The sequence below is a fragment of the Phocoena sinus genome, chromosome 4 (genome assembly GCF_008692025.1).
Source record: "Phocoena sinus isolate mPhoSin1 chromosome 4, mPhoSin1.pri, whole genome shotgun sequence".
Lineage (NCBI taxonomy): Eukaryota > Metazoa > Chordata > Mammalia > Artiodactyla > Phocoenidae > Phocoena > Phocoena sinus.
In genome coordinates this window covers 26,353,763-26,373,062 of record NC_045766.1, presented here as the reverse complement: position 1 = coordinate 26,373,062, position 19,300 = coordinate 26,353,763, and the positions used below count along the sequence as shown (strand labels likewise).

Here is a 19,300-nt window from a genome sequence, read left to right as displayed (position 1 = left end):
TTCTGTTTCAGTATTGAGAGGTGCTTTTCCTGTTTTTTATTTGTTTGTTTCAGAGGAATTTAATAACATTATAAAAGTATAAAAGGGTTTTAGAAGACTTATCTCCAGGGAAATAGCTCACTGATAAATGATCAGAGGAAACCTGGCATATTAGGTAGGACTAGTAAACTGAGCTGTGAAAGGCCTGCCTTTAAAAAAAAAAAAAAAAAAAAAACTTATTTATTTTCTAATAGAAATTAGGCTATGTCATCCAGGTCTTTTCCACATGCAGAGGAGAATAGAGGAATAGCCCAGGTAGGAAAACAAGTAAACTTAGTTCATTTACAAAACAAAACAGCAGAGCTTCGCAGGTGGCGCGGGTGGTTGAGAGTCTGCCTGCCGATGCATGGGACATGGGTTCGTGCCCCGGTCCGGGAAGATCCCACATGCCGCGGAGCGGCTGGGCCCGTGAGCCATGGCCGCTGAGCCTGCGCGTCCGGAGCCTGTGCTCCGCAACGGGAGAGGCCACAACAGTGAGAGGCCCGTTGTACCGCAAAAAAAAAAAAAAAAAAACAGCAAAGCCAAAAAAAAAAGGGGAGAGAAAAAATTGCTTTTTTGCCTAGGGAAAAAACTGAGCTATTTCAGAAAACTGAGCTATTTCAGAATGTAATGCACAAAAAGGTAATATTTGCTACCTAGCCACTGGAAGACTAGGTACGGATGTTAATACAGAATAACTATTAAAGAGGCTAACTTTGCTAGAAAAGAGATGTAGACGTTTAATGTAGGATAAATGAGAAATATGTTAGAGAAGTTTGTTAGAAGGGAAATATTGTAGTATGCATTGATAGGGGGCAATATGAAAGAAAAATCAGGGTAAAATAATGCTAAAATCCAATGAGGGACATCTCAAGGGGAGAGTGTGGAATATTTTTTACATGTGAGGCACTGTGTTAGGACCTTCATATATGGTATGCTGTTGATTCTTTGTATAAACCATGTAAGGTAGGTATTACTTTACTTATTAGTGAGGAAAACTTGCTCCAGGGTACGCACCTGTAAGGCGTCAAATGTTGGACCCCAGCCCCGTTTTGACTGACTCTGGAGTTTTTGATCCTCCTGCTGTCTTTCCGTTGTGAAATGCAGTGGTTCTCAAAATGTGGACCCAGACCACCAGCATCATCTGGGAAATAGGAATGAGGATTCTTAGGCGCAACCTCACTTACTGAATCGCATACTCTGGGAGAAGGGACCAGCAGTCTGTGTTTTAACGAACCCTCCACGTGATTCGGATGCATACCAAAGTTTGACACATGGATGCTGTGGAAAGAAAACAGAGACTAGAGCTTAATCAACAAGTGCTGCACAGAGTAGGCGCTCAGATGCACTTAGGCCCTGTATGACTGCAATATTGGAGAAGTCCAGAAGGGTTGTAGAACAGAAGTGTAACAAATCTTAGGGCCGGAGGAGGTCACTTAGGGCAAAAACAAATAATTCTATTGGAGTAGCCCCTGTATGAATCCAGATGCCCGCCACAGTTTGAGTTAACATTTATCCCTTCAGCATAAGTAGTGATGAAGTGCTCACTAGAGATTTGAGGCTGGAACGCCACCAACTCTTGTATTTGGCTCGATGTTAAGGTAAATTTGGGAACTAATAATATTTATCTTTCTAAATTAATTTGATCTTTTTCTTTTGTATTTATTGCTTAATTTCATTCCCCCTTGAGTTTCACAAATCTTTTAGTAGATCCTTATTTTGGGAACTTCAGACCTTTGTTTTGGTGGAAACTAAGATACAAGGTGTGTGGTGTGGTGGCAGGGGCGGTAGACCTGCTTCCTGCTCCCTCCCAGCCTCCCAGGTGAGTCAGCAGGCATATGATTCAGGAGGCAGCTGCTGAGGCTAAGCAAACAGAGCCGAGAATGGCTGCAGGCTTAGCTCTGAGTAATTGTGCTTAGGCGATTTCTTGTATTGATAAATTATTAAACTTTTGAGGATAACCTAAACTTAAGATTTTTAAGGTAAAGAAGGTGCCGTTTGACTTGATGCCCTCTGTGTTTCTCTGGACAACCCATCTGGTTTCAGCAGGAAAATCGCTTAAGGGCCCCAGCCAGGAATCACTGAGCTTCCAGGGCTCCCAATGTTCATCAGATTTCCAGCCAGATTGAAAAGTGTTACGGAAAGTTTCTTCATTTTCTTTTTCATTTCAGTCTGAATAAAGAGAAATAGGATGTGAGAAATACTTTCTAGGGTTTCCCCCACCAACCCCCAGCTTCCTTGGATTAGACTCCACTTTTGAAATGGTAAAATTAGGAATGGCATTCCACAGGGTAAATAATATTGAAGAATTATGACCTAAACTAGGCATCAAACTTTTTTCTGTTTAGCATCATGATTTAGTGTAACATTAAAAGAGTGATACTGTGTTATACTGTACAAGTTGCTGGTGACTTCCAGTTTTTGTAATACTATCATAATCTGAGTTTTGCCCAGGGATGAAATGTTGATTTCATTTATAGGTCCTTGGTCAAGGAAAGGAGTGGAAAGGTGGTGATGGAATTAATACTATTGGAGGGGGCCAAAAAGTGAGATTGATGAAAGAAGTCATGGAACATTATGCCAGTCAAGAGGATCTGGTTGTCTTGTTTACTGAATGGTAAGAGAAAGAACCTGTGGCTTTCTAAGTCTGTATTAAATTATTTTAAAAGAGTTGAAATTCTTATTTGTAGATTATATATTAAATTATTTTATTCACATGGGATCATTGTTTTAAAAAGTAGATGTTACAATTATAAAACCCATGGTCTGACGTAGTTATGTAATATGGATCAAATTTGATGAGTTACCATAAACACCAATGGGAAAACAGGGCATGAGCTAAAATTTTTGTGAAATTCATGTTTTAATCCTCACTTGAGATGGAATAAAGATCATATTGAATTTTTCTATTGAGAGAGCAACTCAGTGGATTCTGGTTGTCTGGGAGAAAATACATCATGTAAGTTATAAGTGAGAAATAAAAAAGCCTATGTTTAATAATAAAGAAAAACCTTTCTCATCCGTAAATATCTTTTTGTCTACTAAATTTGGAGTGTTCGCTGTGTCTCCATCTTCTCACATGTTTTTAATAATGTCAAGTTGTCATGAACCATTATTGGTTGCCGCCTTCTTTCTTCCATTTTCTCTACATTCTTTTTTTAAAAAAACATTTTTTTTTTGGCCATGCGGAGTGTGGGATCTTATTTCCCTGACCAGGGATTGAACCCACATCCCCTGCATTGGAAGCGTGGAGTCTTAACCACTGGACCACCAGGGAAGTCCCCCTTCATTCCTTTTTATTTTTACTTTTTGGTCATTGGTCATCATTTTAAATCCCTTTGCATTTTCCTCTTTAACTTAGGAAAGTTATTTTATATCTCTCCCTCAATTTGAAAATCCAAAACCACAGATTATTACAGGTGAAAGTAAGAAAAATACTTTTATGCAAATGTTAAATAAAGGCAGAAATTTTGAAATGAAATGGACGTACTGAAGTCCTGGTGCCATCAACACTTACAGGTTTTGAAAGGGTCCATATACTTGCATCTTTAGAATTTCTCTACTGTCTCCTGGGAAAAAATAAAGTTCTGCTTATAGTTATTTATTCTTGCAACATGAGATGTGGTATAGATGGTGTTAGCTTGTGTACTGAGAATTTTTCTACAGAATCTATTATTATATATACTTTTTACCCTTAGAAAAAAGAGGAGGAAGTTGATAATAAACAGTTTAGATTAAATATTGAGTATGTTTGGGTTAAAATTACCATGGATTTTAAACAACTATTTTGGTCAGCTTGAACTTGCCACACCTATGTTTTGACTCTGACTTTGAGGCAAATTCTCCTTGTAGAAGTTACCACATATGAGCCAGTAATAGTTTTGGATTCCCAAACCTCTTTCTGCATTTTAGGAAGGACTCGTTTTCCTCTCCCTTTACTCTCCTGTCAGACTGCCCCTCCCCGCTATCCCCCATCTAAGATTTAGGCTTGGAAGAAACTGGTTTAATAAGGGGCCAGTTTGTTTCTAATAAGAAAAGGGACACTGTGAGATATCTGAAGACTGACTGAGGTTGCATTTGTTTATTTAGATGATACTTTAAGATCCAGTGTGACAGAAAAGACAACAATAAGATTTTAATGGAAGGTCCAGTGTGTGCCAGGCACTGTTAGTATTTGGGATTTATCAGTGAACCAAAGATTAAATTTCTTGACAACTCCCTCGGTGAGAACAGCCAGCTAACCGAAAACATGCAGGCCCAACTCAGCCCTTGTCTAGGAAGAAGCGTTAACATTTTTCTCTGTCATCCCCACCTGCCATATCTGTCCTCCTGGAGAAACCTAGGGATAATGAATAAGTAACCAAGATAAGGAAGGATGGACAACTGGTGCCACTTTAGAGCTCTTTTCTCTTCTTTTTTTTTTTTTTTTTAAAACAACACCCTTTTAAAAAAGTACTGTGTACAAGTAATCAATACAGTAGAAATTGTGGGTAATCCAAGGTCTAGGAGAAATGAATTAGACTGTAAGTTATTTGAAATAGGAAAACCATTTTGCAACAATATTGCTAATCTCCTAATTAAGCTTACCTCTGGTTAAGGCTACAGTTCAGAATTTATTGTAATTTTAATAAATCAAACGAATTCCTACTTCTTATATGATTTTTTTAAAGGACAGTTTAACTGTACTCATTAGTTTTATGGAAGCATAGGTTGCTACTATATGAAAAAAATACCAAGATTTATGTACTTAATAGTTTAAATAGTATTTTTTTTTAAAAAAACAGCTTTGTTGAGGTAGAGTTTATATACTGTGACACACTTATTTTAAGTGAAAAATTCAATAATTTTTATTAAATTTACAGAGTCATGCAGTTATCTTCACTATTCAATTTTAGAACATTTCCAATAACCCACAGTGATTCCTTGTACTCATTTAGATAGGCTTTTGTGAATTAACTTGGAAGCAATCTTATAGCATCGTATCCATGGGAATATATATTCTAAACTGACTTTTGGATGAACGTTTAAAATTAGAGACTGGGTGTTTATAAATATACTCTCTAAGTTAAGATTTATCATGTTTATTTCAGATAAAAATAAATATTTTGCAAGGGTTTGGGTTCTACTTAAAATGAAAACTGAAGCTCTCCATATGAGAAAGTACCACAGAATTTTTTTCAAGTTATTTCATACTGCAATGTGTGTGTGTGCACGTGCGTGTGCATATGTGTTTTATTGCAATTAAAAAAGTTTGTAAAGTTGACAATCTCCCTTTGATTAGAACAGCCACCAGTAAATATAATGGATTTAATGACTTTCATGGACAAAGCGTGATGAGTTCTTTTGAAATAGGCTCATAAAGATTTTGGGGACAAATATTGTAACATGATAGCTGAAGATTTCCTATGGATTAAAATTATAATGATTTTATAATTCACCTGGGTCAAGGTAGCTGAGCATTTTGAATTTATAATAAGGTACTTTGCATTACTTTTAGAATTACCTAGTAAAACATGTATTTCTTTTAGTCTAGTCACATTGAAGACATATGGTCAGACCTAATTATTATTACATAGTGGGCAGTTTTTTGTTTTTTGTTTTTTTTTTAAGGATAATACGTAGGCCAATATATAACAAAAGGTGGTTAAGTTATTGTGAGTAAATTCGATACATACTGAATATTCCCACAAACTTGTTCTGTGCTGGGTACAGTAAAACATAAACCAGCAGAGTCCAGACCTTGAAGTAAGTATGTTGTAGAATACTTTTGAGTATCAGATAAATAATAAAAACTTTGGTCATTTGTTTTATTCGTTTTCTTTTAGGCTAAAGAAAATTCTTTAGAATAAAAGTAGTTAGAAATACAGTTGGTGTGATTGAGTTTGAATTTGGACGGAGCAGAAATTTATATTTTTTTGGCGGCACTGAATATAACACCATTAAACAGAATACAGATGTGCTTTGTTTTGAAAGACTCCCAATACATGAAATAATTGAAAGACGTATTTGATGGTGGTTCTTGGCCTCACCAAAAGGAGTATTTCATCTCTGAAAATACCTACCCAAGGATTTTGCTATATAGCAACTCCCCAGTTCATTAAAGTATAGCAGCTCCCCAGTTCATTAAAGTATTTGTTTAAAGATGACTAGCTCTATGACTTTGAGGTAAGATAAGGGAATTGACTTTGTAATTTATAGGCTTTTGCTAACTAATGATAGCAGTAAGGTAGACTGAGTTTAAAAAAAACTAGAATGGTACTCAATGTCACAATATAAAAATAAAGTTGATATTGAATTAAAATGAATATAAAGTAGGGCTTCCCTGGTGGCGCAGTGGTTGAGATGCCTGCCGATGGAGGGGACACGGGTTCGTGCCCCGGTCTGGGAGGATCCCACATGCCGCGGAGCGGCTGGGCCCGTGAGCCATGGCCGCTGACCCTGTGTGTCCGGAGCCTGTGCTCCGCAATGGGAGAGGCCACAACAGTGAGAGGCCTGCATACCACAAAAAAAATAAAATAAAATAAAAATAAATAAATATAAAGTAAAGCTGATATTATAGTAGTTTTCTAGGTGGCTGTGTTCTGGGAGATTGATCTAGCAAACACCTAGTTGAAAATTGAGGGATAGTCTTATAGTAACAGAATCTTTGCTGTTAGTGTATATGCCTCATCTCACTTTGATTGTATATTGCTAGCTTTTGTACACTTTTTCATGTTGAATTGTAATTGTTTCTTATGCTCAGACAGTGAAGCTTAGAGCTGTACCTGATTACATATTGTTCAGGGTAATTAGCAAGGAGTCAATAAATACTAGGTAACAGTATATTGCATTAAAAGACGGAGAAACATCTTGAAAGAGGCAGAAATATGGTGGGATGTTTTGAGACTATTTTTAAAGATTTTTTCTTCGTTCATTTGGAGAAATAAAGTGACTTAAAGGCAGGAAGCATCCACATTTTCTAAATCTCAAAGATAGAAATTATGTTTAAAAATTGATTTTGATTAGAAACAATGAAAATGCTGCTGCTGCTTCTTTTGATCTTTCCCATGTCAACCAATGTTTGTTTCTTTTAACTTCTAATTAAATATTAGAAGTGACATCAGTGAGCATATTTTTCACTTTGCATTCAGAATACATGTCCTTGAGCAGAAGCTTTGACCCAGATATTGAACTTAACGCTGTAGAAAAAGAGATCGACACAGATCCCACCCTCAAGGAATTCTCGTATTATACTAATTCTGCAAACAAAACTGAACCAATCAAATTTAGAAGAAAAATGTGTGTCTTCAAAAAAACTTGAATGTTGGCATAATCTCTTTAGAATCATATACTTTAGAAAATTGTGAAAGATTATGTTTTATTTGATCATTTTGCTAATTGTGAATATATTTTTATGATTTTGTTGTTATTAAGAAGTATAATTTATATATATTAATTCTTCAGGGGACCAGATCCTATCTTATTTTATTCTATGAAATAAATATTTTATGTCTCTCATAATTTAGGTTACATTCCCAATATGCCTACATTTTGTATTGTCTTACATAGTTTACACAGAAGGCAGAGTGAAAATTTTCTAAAAGCAAAGCTTTTTAAGAATGATGGCTGGGCTTCCCTGCTGGCGCAGTGGTTGAGAGTCTGCCGACTGATGCAGGGAACGCGGGTTCGTGCCCCGGTCTGGGAAGATCCCACATGCCGCGGAGCGGCTGGGCCCGTGAGCCATGGCCACTGAGCCTGCGCGTCCGGAGCCTGTGCTCCGCAATGGGAGAGGCCACAATGGTGAGAGGCCCGCGTACCGCAAAAAAAAAAAAAAAAAAAAAAAAGAATGATGGCTAAAATTTTAACTAACTATGGCAGATTTATTTGATGGACTTCTTTTTGGCAGTGAGGGCAGCTTAAGTGTGCAGACACAAAGAACCTAGTCATTAGTGATGGACAACATTTCATTATATTAGTATGAAAGAAAGCCAGAACATATCAGAGTTTTCAGTTTCTACACTGCTTTTTATTTTTTTTGAAGGAAAGGTTGAAATCTTTAGCTGACACTGAGACATATGCAGTGCCTTAAGGCTCCTCCATGGTAGTGTGAAGTATGATTAGGAATTATGTAGGAAATGAGTGACATTTTTTCAAATTGTTCAAATGTTCTTATCAGTGTTTACTGAGTATATTGGTGGGTATGTTGAAATAAGGAAGAAGCAGATTGAATACAAAAGAAGCATTGGTTGTTCATATATATCTAGATAAATGGTAGTAATTTGTCTACTTTTTGTGTCTGTACGTATATATATATATATATATATATATATATATATATATATATATATATATAATTTTCCCCCGAACCAGATTATCCTCTCCTTGAATCTTGTTTTTTTTTTGAGTAAACATATATTAAGCATCTGTTACTGTGTAAAATATGGTGCTAGCTGCTGTGGCTGGATCAGGGAGGTGACTGGGACAGAAATTTTGCCCCCTGGATACATTTTTCTATCCATAGGTTTGTATATGTTGTATCTGGCATGCTGTAGCTACATCATAATAAATGCTGGGGATTAAAAAAATGCTTCTTGATTTCTTCATTGATTCAATGAATGTTTTGTGCACCAAATAGTTATCAGATTTGAAAGTTCTAGTGTTGCAGAGATAAGTTTAACTATCATTTAAAATTAGAGGGAGATTTTCATTTCACCATTTATTTTACAATAAAGAGACTGATCCAGAAACACCGAGTGATAAGGACAGGTAGCTAGCAGCTTGGGCAGTTTGAGGCCTTTGCCACATTCTCTCCTTGGCTGCCCTCTCTGCTAGTGTTGCTCCAGCACAAGGCTACTCTCAGGAAACTGTCTGGAGAAAATGACCCTCCACCTAGCCAGTGTCCTTATTTGACTCCTACCTCTACCCAGCCTCAGTAAAAATTCTATATTCAGAAAATGAAATTATATACCATTTGGAGGAAAACTCCCCCAAGTAATAAGTTTTTAAAACCCACTTTATCCGAACTAATTCCTTCCCCGTCCTTCAAAATTTCTGAAATAAATTCAATCATTTCCATTGTGATTTCATTGTAATCTATTCTGCAAGTTCAGTTGGGTGGACATTTCCAACTGCTTTTTCCTTTAGGTGTATGTGGGGGGAGAGTGGTTGCATAATATTGGTTTTGTGGCATTAATTAGCTATGAAAATATAGATACGTGTTTAAGGTGAAGACATGAAGGACCTAGAGTCTGTCATACAGAGGGAAGTAAGTCAGAAAGAGAAAAACAAATACCGTATGCTAACACATATATATGGAGTCTAAAAAAAAAAAAAGGTTCTGAAGAGCCTAGGGGCAGGACAGGAATAAAGATGCAGATGTAGAGAATGGACTTGAGGACACGGGGAGGGGAAGGGTAAGCTGGGACAAAGCGAGAGAGTGGCATGGACATATATACACTACCAAACGTAAAATAGATAGCTAGTGGGAAGCAGCCACGTAGCACAGGGAGATCATCTTGGTGCTTTGTGACCACCTAGAGGGATGGGATAGGGAGGGTGGGAGGGAGGGAGACGCAAGAGGGAGGGGATATGGGGATATATGTATATGTATAGCTGATTCACTTTGTTATAAAGCAGAAACTAACACACCATTGAAAAGCAATTATACTCCAATAAAGATGTATAAAAAAATAAAGACAGAATTATCAGGTGTGTTGCTACTTGCTTGCTTCAGTTTCATTAGCTTTTAAGCTTTTAAACACTAGCTGCTAATAGTTTGGGTGATTATAACTTTTGGCTTAAGTTTATATCAGTGGCGAGGAACAAATAAATACGCTTAAGGAACACTTCTGTTGCTTTCTTCTCTGGCTCCCCAGTAGGGGGAATATACAGATGAATAAAGTCGTGGATCTAAAGGAAGACCATGCATTCTAGTATAAACAGGCAATCCCAGCATGAAGAGTAGAAGATAATACATTCTGTGAAAAAGGAGAGGAAAAGAGCTGTGGAGGTTAAGAGCAAGGAAACGATCTTTTACATTTATGCTGCTCAAATAGAGGTTTGTAGAGGAGGTGACCTTTGAAATGGGTCTTGAGGGTGAGTGGTTTGGACATGATTGGGAATAGACGTGCTAAGCAGATGAAACATCATGGTTAAAGATATGGAGGACAGATCAAATAATTCAGTGTGACATCAGAACAGGTTATTTAATGGAACGTTATTAATGTGAGACTGATTCATTTAGATTTTATTTTACAGGCCAGGGTTTGGTAGACTATGGACTGGCCCAGGCTCTTTTTTGTAAATAGTTGTATTGGAGCACAGCTATGCTCAATTATTTGCATATTGCCTATGGCTGCTTGGTACCACAATGGCAGAGTTGAGTCATTCAGCAGAGATCATATTGCCCTCAAAGCCTAAGTTATTTTCTGTGAAAGGCTAGATAGTAAATATTTGCTGAGTCCTGCTTTAGACCATAGTGGAGAACGACCGATTCGGTCAGGGGACTGGCACGGAATAGTTTTCAGGAGAGTTTGTCAGACAGTCCTTGTTAGAAGTGGGGAGGAAGGTGGGTGATGTGGAGGCTTGTAGGGTGTTTGAGTTAATCTAGTCCAGTGACTTCTAGTGGGAGTAGAGAGGCTTTAAATTCTAAATAGATTAAGTAGATGGAATCAATGGGATCTGGAAAAAGATTTGATGAGACAAGCCTTGGAAAGGGAGGAGGGAAGGCTGAGTGAAAGATTTTCAGCTTGGGTGACTGTATGGTTGCTGGTGCCACAGAAACAGGGAGCACAGAAGGACAAACACTTGTAAAAGTTTCAATGACCTGTTAGAGCTAGAACACTGATGTGTCTGCTAGAGGACTTGGTATGACCACATGAGGTTTCTACCTTATGGTTTTTGCAGGACCCAGGAATATTTACCACAGTTAGCTGTGGAAAGTTTTATTTTATTCTTCCTATTTAAATGGACCGATTTACTATGAGAATTATTTTTATGACTGTTGTGCATTTTTTAGAAAGTTTGAGCTTTTGGGTTGTTGTGGCTAAAATAATTTTAAGTAGAAAACCTTTCTTGCTCTTTGAAAAGTTAAATCGGTTCAAAGAACTTTCCTGAAGTACTTAAACACAGAAACAGCAATGCTACTAGAAGAAAAGGGGAACATTTCAGCAACCTTCAATTTTTATTCAAAGTCAGATCCTCATTTGAATTACATGAAGATAATTTTTGCCTTTTACATTTTGCTTTACAGGAATTGCTTTTTGTTTGTAAAGGTAACGCCTGCTTATAAAATACTAAATTATAAGAGCACAAGTTGCTAACACTCCTTCTCAAGCTACTGACGTCTGCTAATAGTTTGAGCTATACTGTGGAGATACTATATCCTTTGCCAGGATTACAAAGACAAAACAATCACTTTGCCAACTGTGCATTTATAGCTTTGAATACATGATGCTACCTACAAAATATCTGAATCAATTTGGTCCAAGTCTCCAATCATATGATTCTCTGACATAATGAACTCTCTTCATCCATCTCTCCAGACAATGTGTTGGTGTTCCTCTGCAACTTGCCAGGCAGTCTCTGCCTCAGAAGGTTTGCTTTGCTTGCCTCACCGCTCATGGCTCACTTACACGTAAAACTGGTCTTATTTCCTAATCTTCAATATTAAAAAAAAATTATATTGGTGACTAGTAGTCTTGAGGAAAATATCCCTGTTAGAAGAGATAGGATTATCCTAGGAGACAAAAATCTAAAGTGATCATACTGATGAAATCAGTTGTACTTATAAGAAAAAAAGAAACTTGTTGTATTTATGTAAATATCATTTTGTGAAGTCAGATTAATTCAGTTTTGTAAATAAACAGGGAGGGAAGAGTTGGCTTGAGGTTTTAGTCAGAACAAATTTATTCTGATTTAAAATTTATCTTAAAATGTATGTGTATTTGGCTAAAAATAAAGTTGTTTAAAACTACAGACTGGTGTAAACTTAAAAGTGAGTTTTTCTCCTACCTCTTGTTTCCTCCGTCCCTTTCCTATAGTAACAATAATGTTAATTTTGTTAACTTTTTGAGAGATTATAATGTGTCAAGTATTGTTGTTAATTTTTTAACAATAACTTAATGAGATAGGTACTACTTTCCCCCTCATTTTATACTTAAAGAAACTAAAACATAAAGAGTTTAAATTACTAACTTGTCTGTGGTTACTCAGATAGCAAGTGACAGAGCTGGAATTAGAAACCCAACTGGCAGACTTCAAATTGTACGCACTGAGTCACTTTATGATTATGTTATTAATAGTATTAAAAATTTCCTGCCCATTGATCCTAGAAGAAAAAAACATATGCCAAAAAGTGTATCTATGTACACATATATCAATATATGTTTTAATCCTCTTTTTTAAAAAAAAAAAGATTGAGAAATGGACTGTCTGGTGAGGACGTGTATACTTGTGAAGCTTGGTTCTTTAAGGGAAAAAAAGAGAGAGGAAACAGAGGGTAGGCAGCTTCCTTTTTAAAGCACAAGACCTGGAGACTGCAGGAACACACTAGTTCCACTCACACTCCGTTGGACAGACTTGGTCATGTGGCCACATGGCTTCAGAGTAATCTTTAGCCATGTGCCCAGTTATCATGAGGGATTCCATTGTTAAAATAAAGGCATAGGAATGCCTTTGGGGGCATATGGGGGTCAGTTAGCATCTCTGCCATAAGTATAAACTTACGCTATTCTCCCTAAGCTAATTTTTTAAAGTTTCATTGGATTTTTACTTTTATAGAGATGAGAAATAGTCTTTTATTTTGATAAAATAATTCATATATAGAAAGTTATTAAATGTTGCCTGATGCATTACTACTGTCCTAGCATATTAACAAACTCCTTGAGAGCAAGTCTGGCAAAGGCATGTGGAACAGCCTCCTTACTCCCCAATTCAGATATCACAGCAGTGCATTTGGACTATTGGCTATTAGGAAGACCTGGTGCTGAATTAAAGAGCATTAGTGGGACTTCCCTGGTGGTGCAGTGGATAAGACTCCACACTCCCAATGCAGGGGGCCCGGGTTCGATCCCTGTTCAGGGAACTAGTTCCCACATGCATGCCGCAACTATGGAGCCTGCCTGCCGCAACTAAGACCCGGCGCAACCAAATAAATAGTAAAAATTAAAAATATAAATAAAATTAAAAAAAAACAAAGAGCATTAGTTTACTCTTCTTGTTTGCCACCTGGGATGTCAAGTCATTAAATTATTATCTTTGGGGCTTCCCTGGTGGCGCAGTGGTTGAGAGTCTGCCTGCCGATGCAGGGGACATGGGTTCGTGCCCCGGTCCGGGAGGATCCCACGTGCCGCGGAGCGGCTGGGCCCGTGAGCCATGGCCGCTGAGCCTGTGCGTCCGGAGCCTGTGCTCCGCAACGGGGGAGGCCGCAGCGGTGAGAGGCCCGCGTACCGCAAAGAAAAAAAAAAAAAAAAAAAAAAAAAAAAATTATTATCTTTGGAAACCTTTGGTTTTGAGGTACTCTGATGTTAAAAAAAAGTTGCAAAAGAATTTGTAGTTGTAGCAAGAATTATAAGAATTATTCTAAGAATTATAATAATTTCATATTATAAGTCATTGTGATTCTGTGGATGAACTATGAGGAATAAAGTCCCCAGAAAAATCAGTGAAACTATACATTTCATTTTTTACATATTTTTTTCAAGTGTATGGAGCTTTAAAAAATGCACTTGTCCATATACTTTTATTTTCGGATTTCAGGCTAAAGAGTGATTCAAATATAAATTTATATTGATGACATTTAGTAGGTAAACACATTTTGTAAAAGATAAATCTTCAGAAATTGTAATGGATGGGTACAAATTAGATAGAAACATTAGGCAGTTACAATGGCAGCTTCTGTCAATGATTGTGTTTATATTACGTTATACAGCAAGTTACTGATTTTTAACATTTCAACACTGTTTTAGAATTTTGATTTTGGAGAGTAAGTGATTATTGAAAAATATTAATGCTAAATAAAAAAGCTGTCTTTTATTTGGATTTCATTTGCCAATGTAATGTAAACACTAATAATTTAATACAATCCATATAATTTAAGTTGAGGGAAGCTTGTTTGGTTTACTCTGTAAATAGTTGGTATTAATCCTGTGTTGGATTCTAAATTCTGACTTTTGTTAGAGACTGTTTCTTGGTTTATATGTCTAAATTCTGGCAACTATATTTTAAAACTTCTTTTTTCCCTCATCAAACAGTTTTAATGTTATATTTGCTGGTGGTCCAGAAGAAGTTCTAAAAAAGTTCCAAAAGTCAAACCACAAAGTGGTCTTTGCAGCAGATGGAATTCTGTGGCCGGATAAAAGACTAGCAGACAAGTATCCCATTGTGCACATTGGGAAACGCTACCTGAATTCGGGAGGTGGGTAAGGTGCTGGAAGAAAAGCGTAATGCAAGACATAGTAAATTATAAATATTGATGAAACAACCTTTTTTAAAATATGTAACTGTAGACATGAGGTTTGAAATAACCATTATCTTCTTTTCCTATGGGAAAATTATATCAGTTTAAAATCCAGGGCTTCCCTGGTGGCGCAATGGTTGAGAGTCCGCCTGCCGATGCGGGGGACGTGGGTTCGTGCCCCGGTCCGGGAGGATCCCGCATGCCGCGGAGTGGCTGGGGCCGTGGGCCATGGCCACTGGGCCTGCACGTCCGGAGCCTGTGCTCCGCGACGGGAGAGGCCGCAGCAGTGAGAGGCCCGCGTACCGCAAAAAAAAAAAAAAAAATCCACAGTGCATTTTAAAGTTGACAAAGCATTTTTTCATCTATTATATCATATGATACTCCTAACAACACTAGGCGGTGTAAATGTTATTATTTCTGCATTATAAGTGAGAAAACCCATGTTTCCCCGATTTAAGTGACTTTTCTTAGAGACATTTAGTTATTAAAGGAAAAACAACAGGGATCCATGTCTTCTGACTATAATTTCATTAAGAATTTCCTGGCTCTAGAATAATGGGTTCAGTAAATTCCCTTACTTAGGAAAAAGTGCAAGTTACACTCATGTAGCTTTAAAAAATAGGCATTACTTAATTTTATCTATATTTTAAATATATTGGAGTAAATTATTTATCTTGAAATCCCTAGTCAAAAAAGAATTCAACATTGAGTGTCTAGGTGTACTTTAAGTACTGCATTAGCTATGCCACCATAGATTAAAGGAACAAATTATCACATTTCTCTCTTTCCTTCAAAAAATAAAATAAAATTTGACTTTGGACCTTATTATAACTCCAAAATGTTTTCCTTAGATTGTGAATAATATAAACACATGGCCAGAAGACATGGCTGTAGGATGGGGGACATGTCAAAGAAACAAGTTGGGTAGAAATTGCAAGCCACACTGGGAAAACAGATTTTGGGGTAATTTATATATAATAACTGATTGTATTCAGGTCAGTTCAAATAAGTGCTGCTTGAGATATCATCATGTCTGGAATCTAGACTTTGATCAGTTACTTTTGTCAATGAAACTTTCAGCAGGTAATTCCCTTTCTCTGAGATGCCACAATTGCAGCCGTACTCACCTGCATTTTACTTTAGCAACCCATTTCCATATGGTACCTTGGAACTTTGTCAACCCACATAAATATCACATTTTTGAAACCTCAAATCCCAGTGTGTACTACCTAGTTTCAGCTCACTTTTTCTCTTCATCTCCATATGTTTTTAAAAAGTTCATAGTTTGGGGGATCTCCTGACCATTTTATTTTTCTCCTAATTTATCTACCACCTTTGGATTTTACTTCAATATTCAAGACAGAACCCAGGGTTTCTCATATTGGTCACTTTGTCCTCAGTATTTTAGCAGTCCTTCCTCTTAGATATACAGTAAAGATGGCTGCCCACTCTTGACTTTTCTGAGCAATTGAATTGGGAATGAGTGCAGCTTCCATCTCCAACTGTCAGACCCTCAGTGACACATGGCTAACCTTTTAACTTATCCTAAGCCCTAGGTAGTTTAAGAGCCGCTTAGCTATGGAACTCTGAGATAAGTTTTACTTTGTATTTATTAGTTTTTCTAGACATGTAGAGTGAAATACATCATATGTAAATGTATCTAGATAACGATATATCTGCTCCAGAATGTGAATCTCAAACAGATGCACAATACCATGGAAACAGCAAAAAACTAGCGAGTGCCTTTGTGAGCAAGTTTAGTTAAGGAGGAAGGTGTTTATATGTGGGAAAGTGATCATACAAGGACATCAAAACGTCATCCTTATGCCCTCTGTAGTCAAAATAATTAAAGAAATGCTAGAAAATCTAAGTATGTTCAATAAAAGTTTGTGTAAGTTTATGAATGATATATTGAGAGTTATTTAAGAGACATGAGTTTTGTTTGTGGGTACCTCATTTGGTTAAAAAAAATCTTTATCATGGAGAGTAAACATGTTTCCTTATGAGGAAAATTGCATAATATTAGAAACTTAATTCTTTTGAAATAATATGACAGTTTAATAGAAAAATGTAAATCATACAATATATGTCACATACTATGAAAATAGATGTAATTCCTTTTCACTTTTTAGGACACTTGGGATTTATGAAACAGATAAGGAAACATAGTTTTTGAAAAACAGTCGTATAAACCATTGGAAAATATCATGTGTTGCTTCTTGAATATGTTTTTTATCCCAAAAGATTGGTTATAAGAATTAAAAAAATACATCTTTTTCAGTGTTTTGGGATTTTTTTATTTGGCAAAAATGACACAAAAAAATGAGCCACCAGTGATTGATTTAGTCATGTTTTCATTTTGTCTTGTTTTCTCTAGTTAGCAATAATATTCCTTGACCTGTTTCTTTTAATTCTTTTATTCCTATGAGGACATTTTAATTTTGAGGATAACAAACTAGGTTTCCTTTCGATTCACAGGAATAAAATTGGTCCTTTTTAAAAAGTACTGCATATCAATGAAGCATAGCAGTTTGGCTGCATTTCTGAAATTCAGGGGAAGACTCAAACACAGGAAAAATGATCTTGTTTTCTGTGTCTTTTACAGACAGCTGTTGTTGGCATATTTAATGCTTATGCCCTAAGGCCAAGGTGAACAATCCAATTTTAGACTTCCTTTCTCCAGACCATGACACACAAAACCCAGCCAGAAAATGGTTTAGCAAACACACTACTGACTAGCTCAGTGAAGGAAAAATTCCCCAAATGTCCTAGATATAAAATTTCTTTGGGATGTTTGCAGTCAGTGAGAGATCCAACATTCCTTTGATTGCATACTAACATTAAAACCACTGTAGTAGAGTTGTTTTTTTTTTTTTTTTCCCAGAAACAGTGAATCCTTTACAAAGGATCTAGGAACAGCATTTTAGAAGGTCAAAAAGAAAAGTCTTCTGTCTGATTCTAATTTTTTCCTAGTAACTCTTTTTTTCCCTTATAAGCCTTCTAAAACATTAGTTCTCCCTCTTGTGTCAATTAATTTGGGGAATACGTTTATTCAAAGAGTCTTTGATTTTGCAATTGGTAGTAAAAACTTCCTCTCATGTAGTTTATATATGGAAACAAAGGATACCCAATAACTCATATTTCTGTCATGGTGAGCTGTGAAATTCAAAATTAAGGATTAGAGCTTTACAAGTCTGTGCGACTGGTCTATAAAATTAACATAGACATGAGTTTCAGTCTTTGAATTCTGAATCTTCTATTCTTTCTCTTTTGTATTGCAGGATTTATTGGTTATGCTCCGTATATCAACCGTATAGTTCAACAGTGGAATCTCCAGGATAATGATGATGATCAGTTATTTTATACTAAAATTTACATTGATCCATTGAAGAGGGTAGGTAATAGCTCTCACTTTCAGTGTAACTTCCTTGTTGAAATGGCTACTGGTGCTCCAGCCATTGCATCCATATTCTGGGCAGTTAACAGGCAGAATAGTAAATAAAGGGCCATTTCAGTTGTGTCAGTGCTCTCTAAGTAGCTTATCTAGAAGTCTTACAAAATACTTTCTCATACTTTTCTTTGACCAGAGCATATTTATTTGGTCACATAAAATATGCAGAGGAGTTTTGTTCTTTATTTCAAGTACATGTGTCCTACTAAAAATCTGAATTCTCTTATTAATGGGAGAAACGTTGGGGACAATAGCAGCCTGCCGTAAACCCTAAGGACAATATTCCTGAGACTGGTTTAAATGAAACTTTGGAGAAAAGTAAAAACAAAGTTCTCTAATTTGATATTATTTTTAGTATATTCACCTAGTGTAAGTTAATGTTTCATACGTTTACTATGTATAACCAGTACAGTTCTAAAATTTACCGAATTGTGTATTTCTAGGTGCTGTCATTAGGAAACGTGTTTTTTAACGTATATTTTACAATGAGTTTGCAACTGTAGCTGCTGCTTTTTCTTAGATAAATACTCCAGTTATCTATATATTTTCATTAGATACTTCTTAAGAAACTGTATTCTTTAAATGTTTGTTTTTCTTCTCTCCAGTTTTTTACTGTCTCTACGTGCCTGGTACTGCCAGACTGAGGACTTGGTTTCTAATCCAAGAGCAGAAACCTACTCTTGGCATGAGTGCTAGCCCATGCAGCTTGATGCTTGTCTTTCTGAGTGTAATTCAACAGTGAAAGTGCTCTGAGTCTTATTTAATTGTTTTTGCTTTAGGATGCTTCCTCTGAAATATCACTGCTGGGTCTGTAATATTTTTTGTTGTGTAAATCCTATTTAAGTTTTTCTCTAAGCATAAGATTTTATCTGGCTAGCATGTGTCTTAGTCTGCTTGGTTGACCATAACAAAATATCATAGACTGGGTGGCTAAAATAACAGAACTTTATTTTCTCACCATTCTGGAGGCTAGAAGTCTGAGATCAGGGTGCCTGAATGGTTGGTTTCTGGTGAGAGCTCTCTTCCTGGCTTATAGACGGCAGCCATCTTCTTGCTGAGAGACAAGAGACGAGAGACAGAGACAGAGGGAGGGTTAGGGCTTGAACATAGGAATTTTGAGGGAACACAAAAATTCAATCCATAACAGCGTGCAAAGACAATTTTAGGAGTATTATTATGACAGAGCAATGTAGCTGAAAAACTACATTGAGAGGAAGATTAATCTTTATGATTAAAGATTAAAGCAGATTAATCTTTATGATTAGGTTTGATTCATTATAAACCTATTGTAGCAGTCAGGGAGGTTATGCTGCATAATAATAATCCCCAACCTCAACAGCTTAACATAACAGGGGTCTTTCTGAAGAAGGTTGCTATAATAATTTATGTATAGG

The 19,300-nt window shown here is 36.5% G+C and overlaps 1 protein-coding gene across 1 annotated transcript in view; it reads left to right on the top strand.

The window, feature by feature from the left end:
- The window catches only part of PLOD2 (procollagen-lysine,2-oxoglutarate 5-dioxygenase 2), a 107,993-nt gene that overhangs the window by 41,893 nt on the left and 46,800 nt on the right, over nucleotides 1–19,300 (top strand). Inside the window, 3 exon segments of the mRNA XM_032629567.1 lie at nucleotides 2,499–2,635; nucleotides 14,250–14,413; nucleotides 17,737–17,849. Coding sequence (XP_032485458.1) covers nucleotides 2,499–2,635; nucleotides 14,250–14,413; nucleotides 17,737–17,849 — 414 coding nt within the window.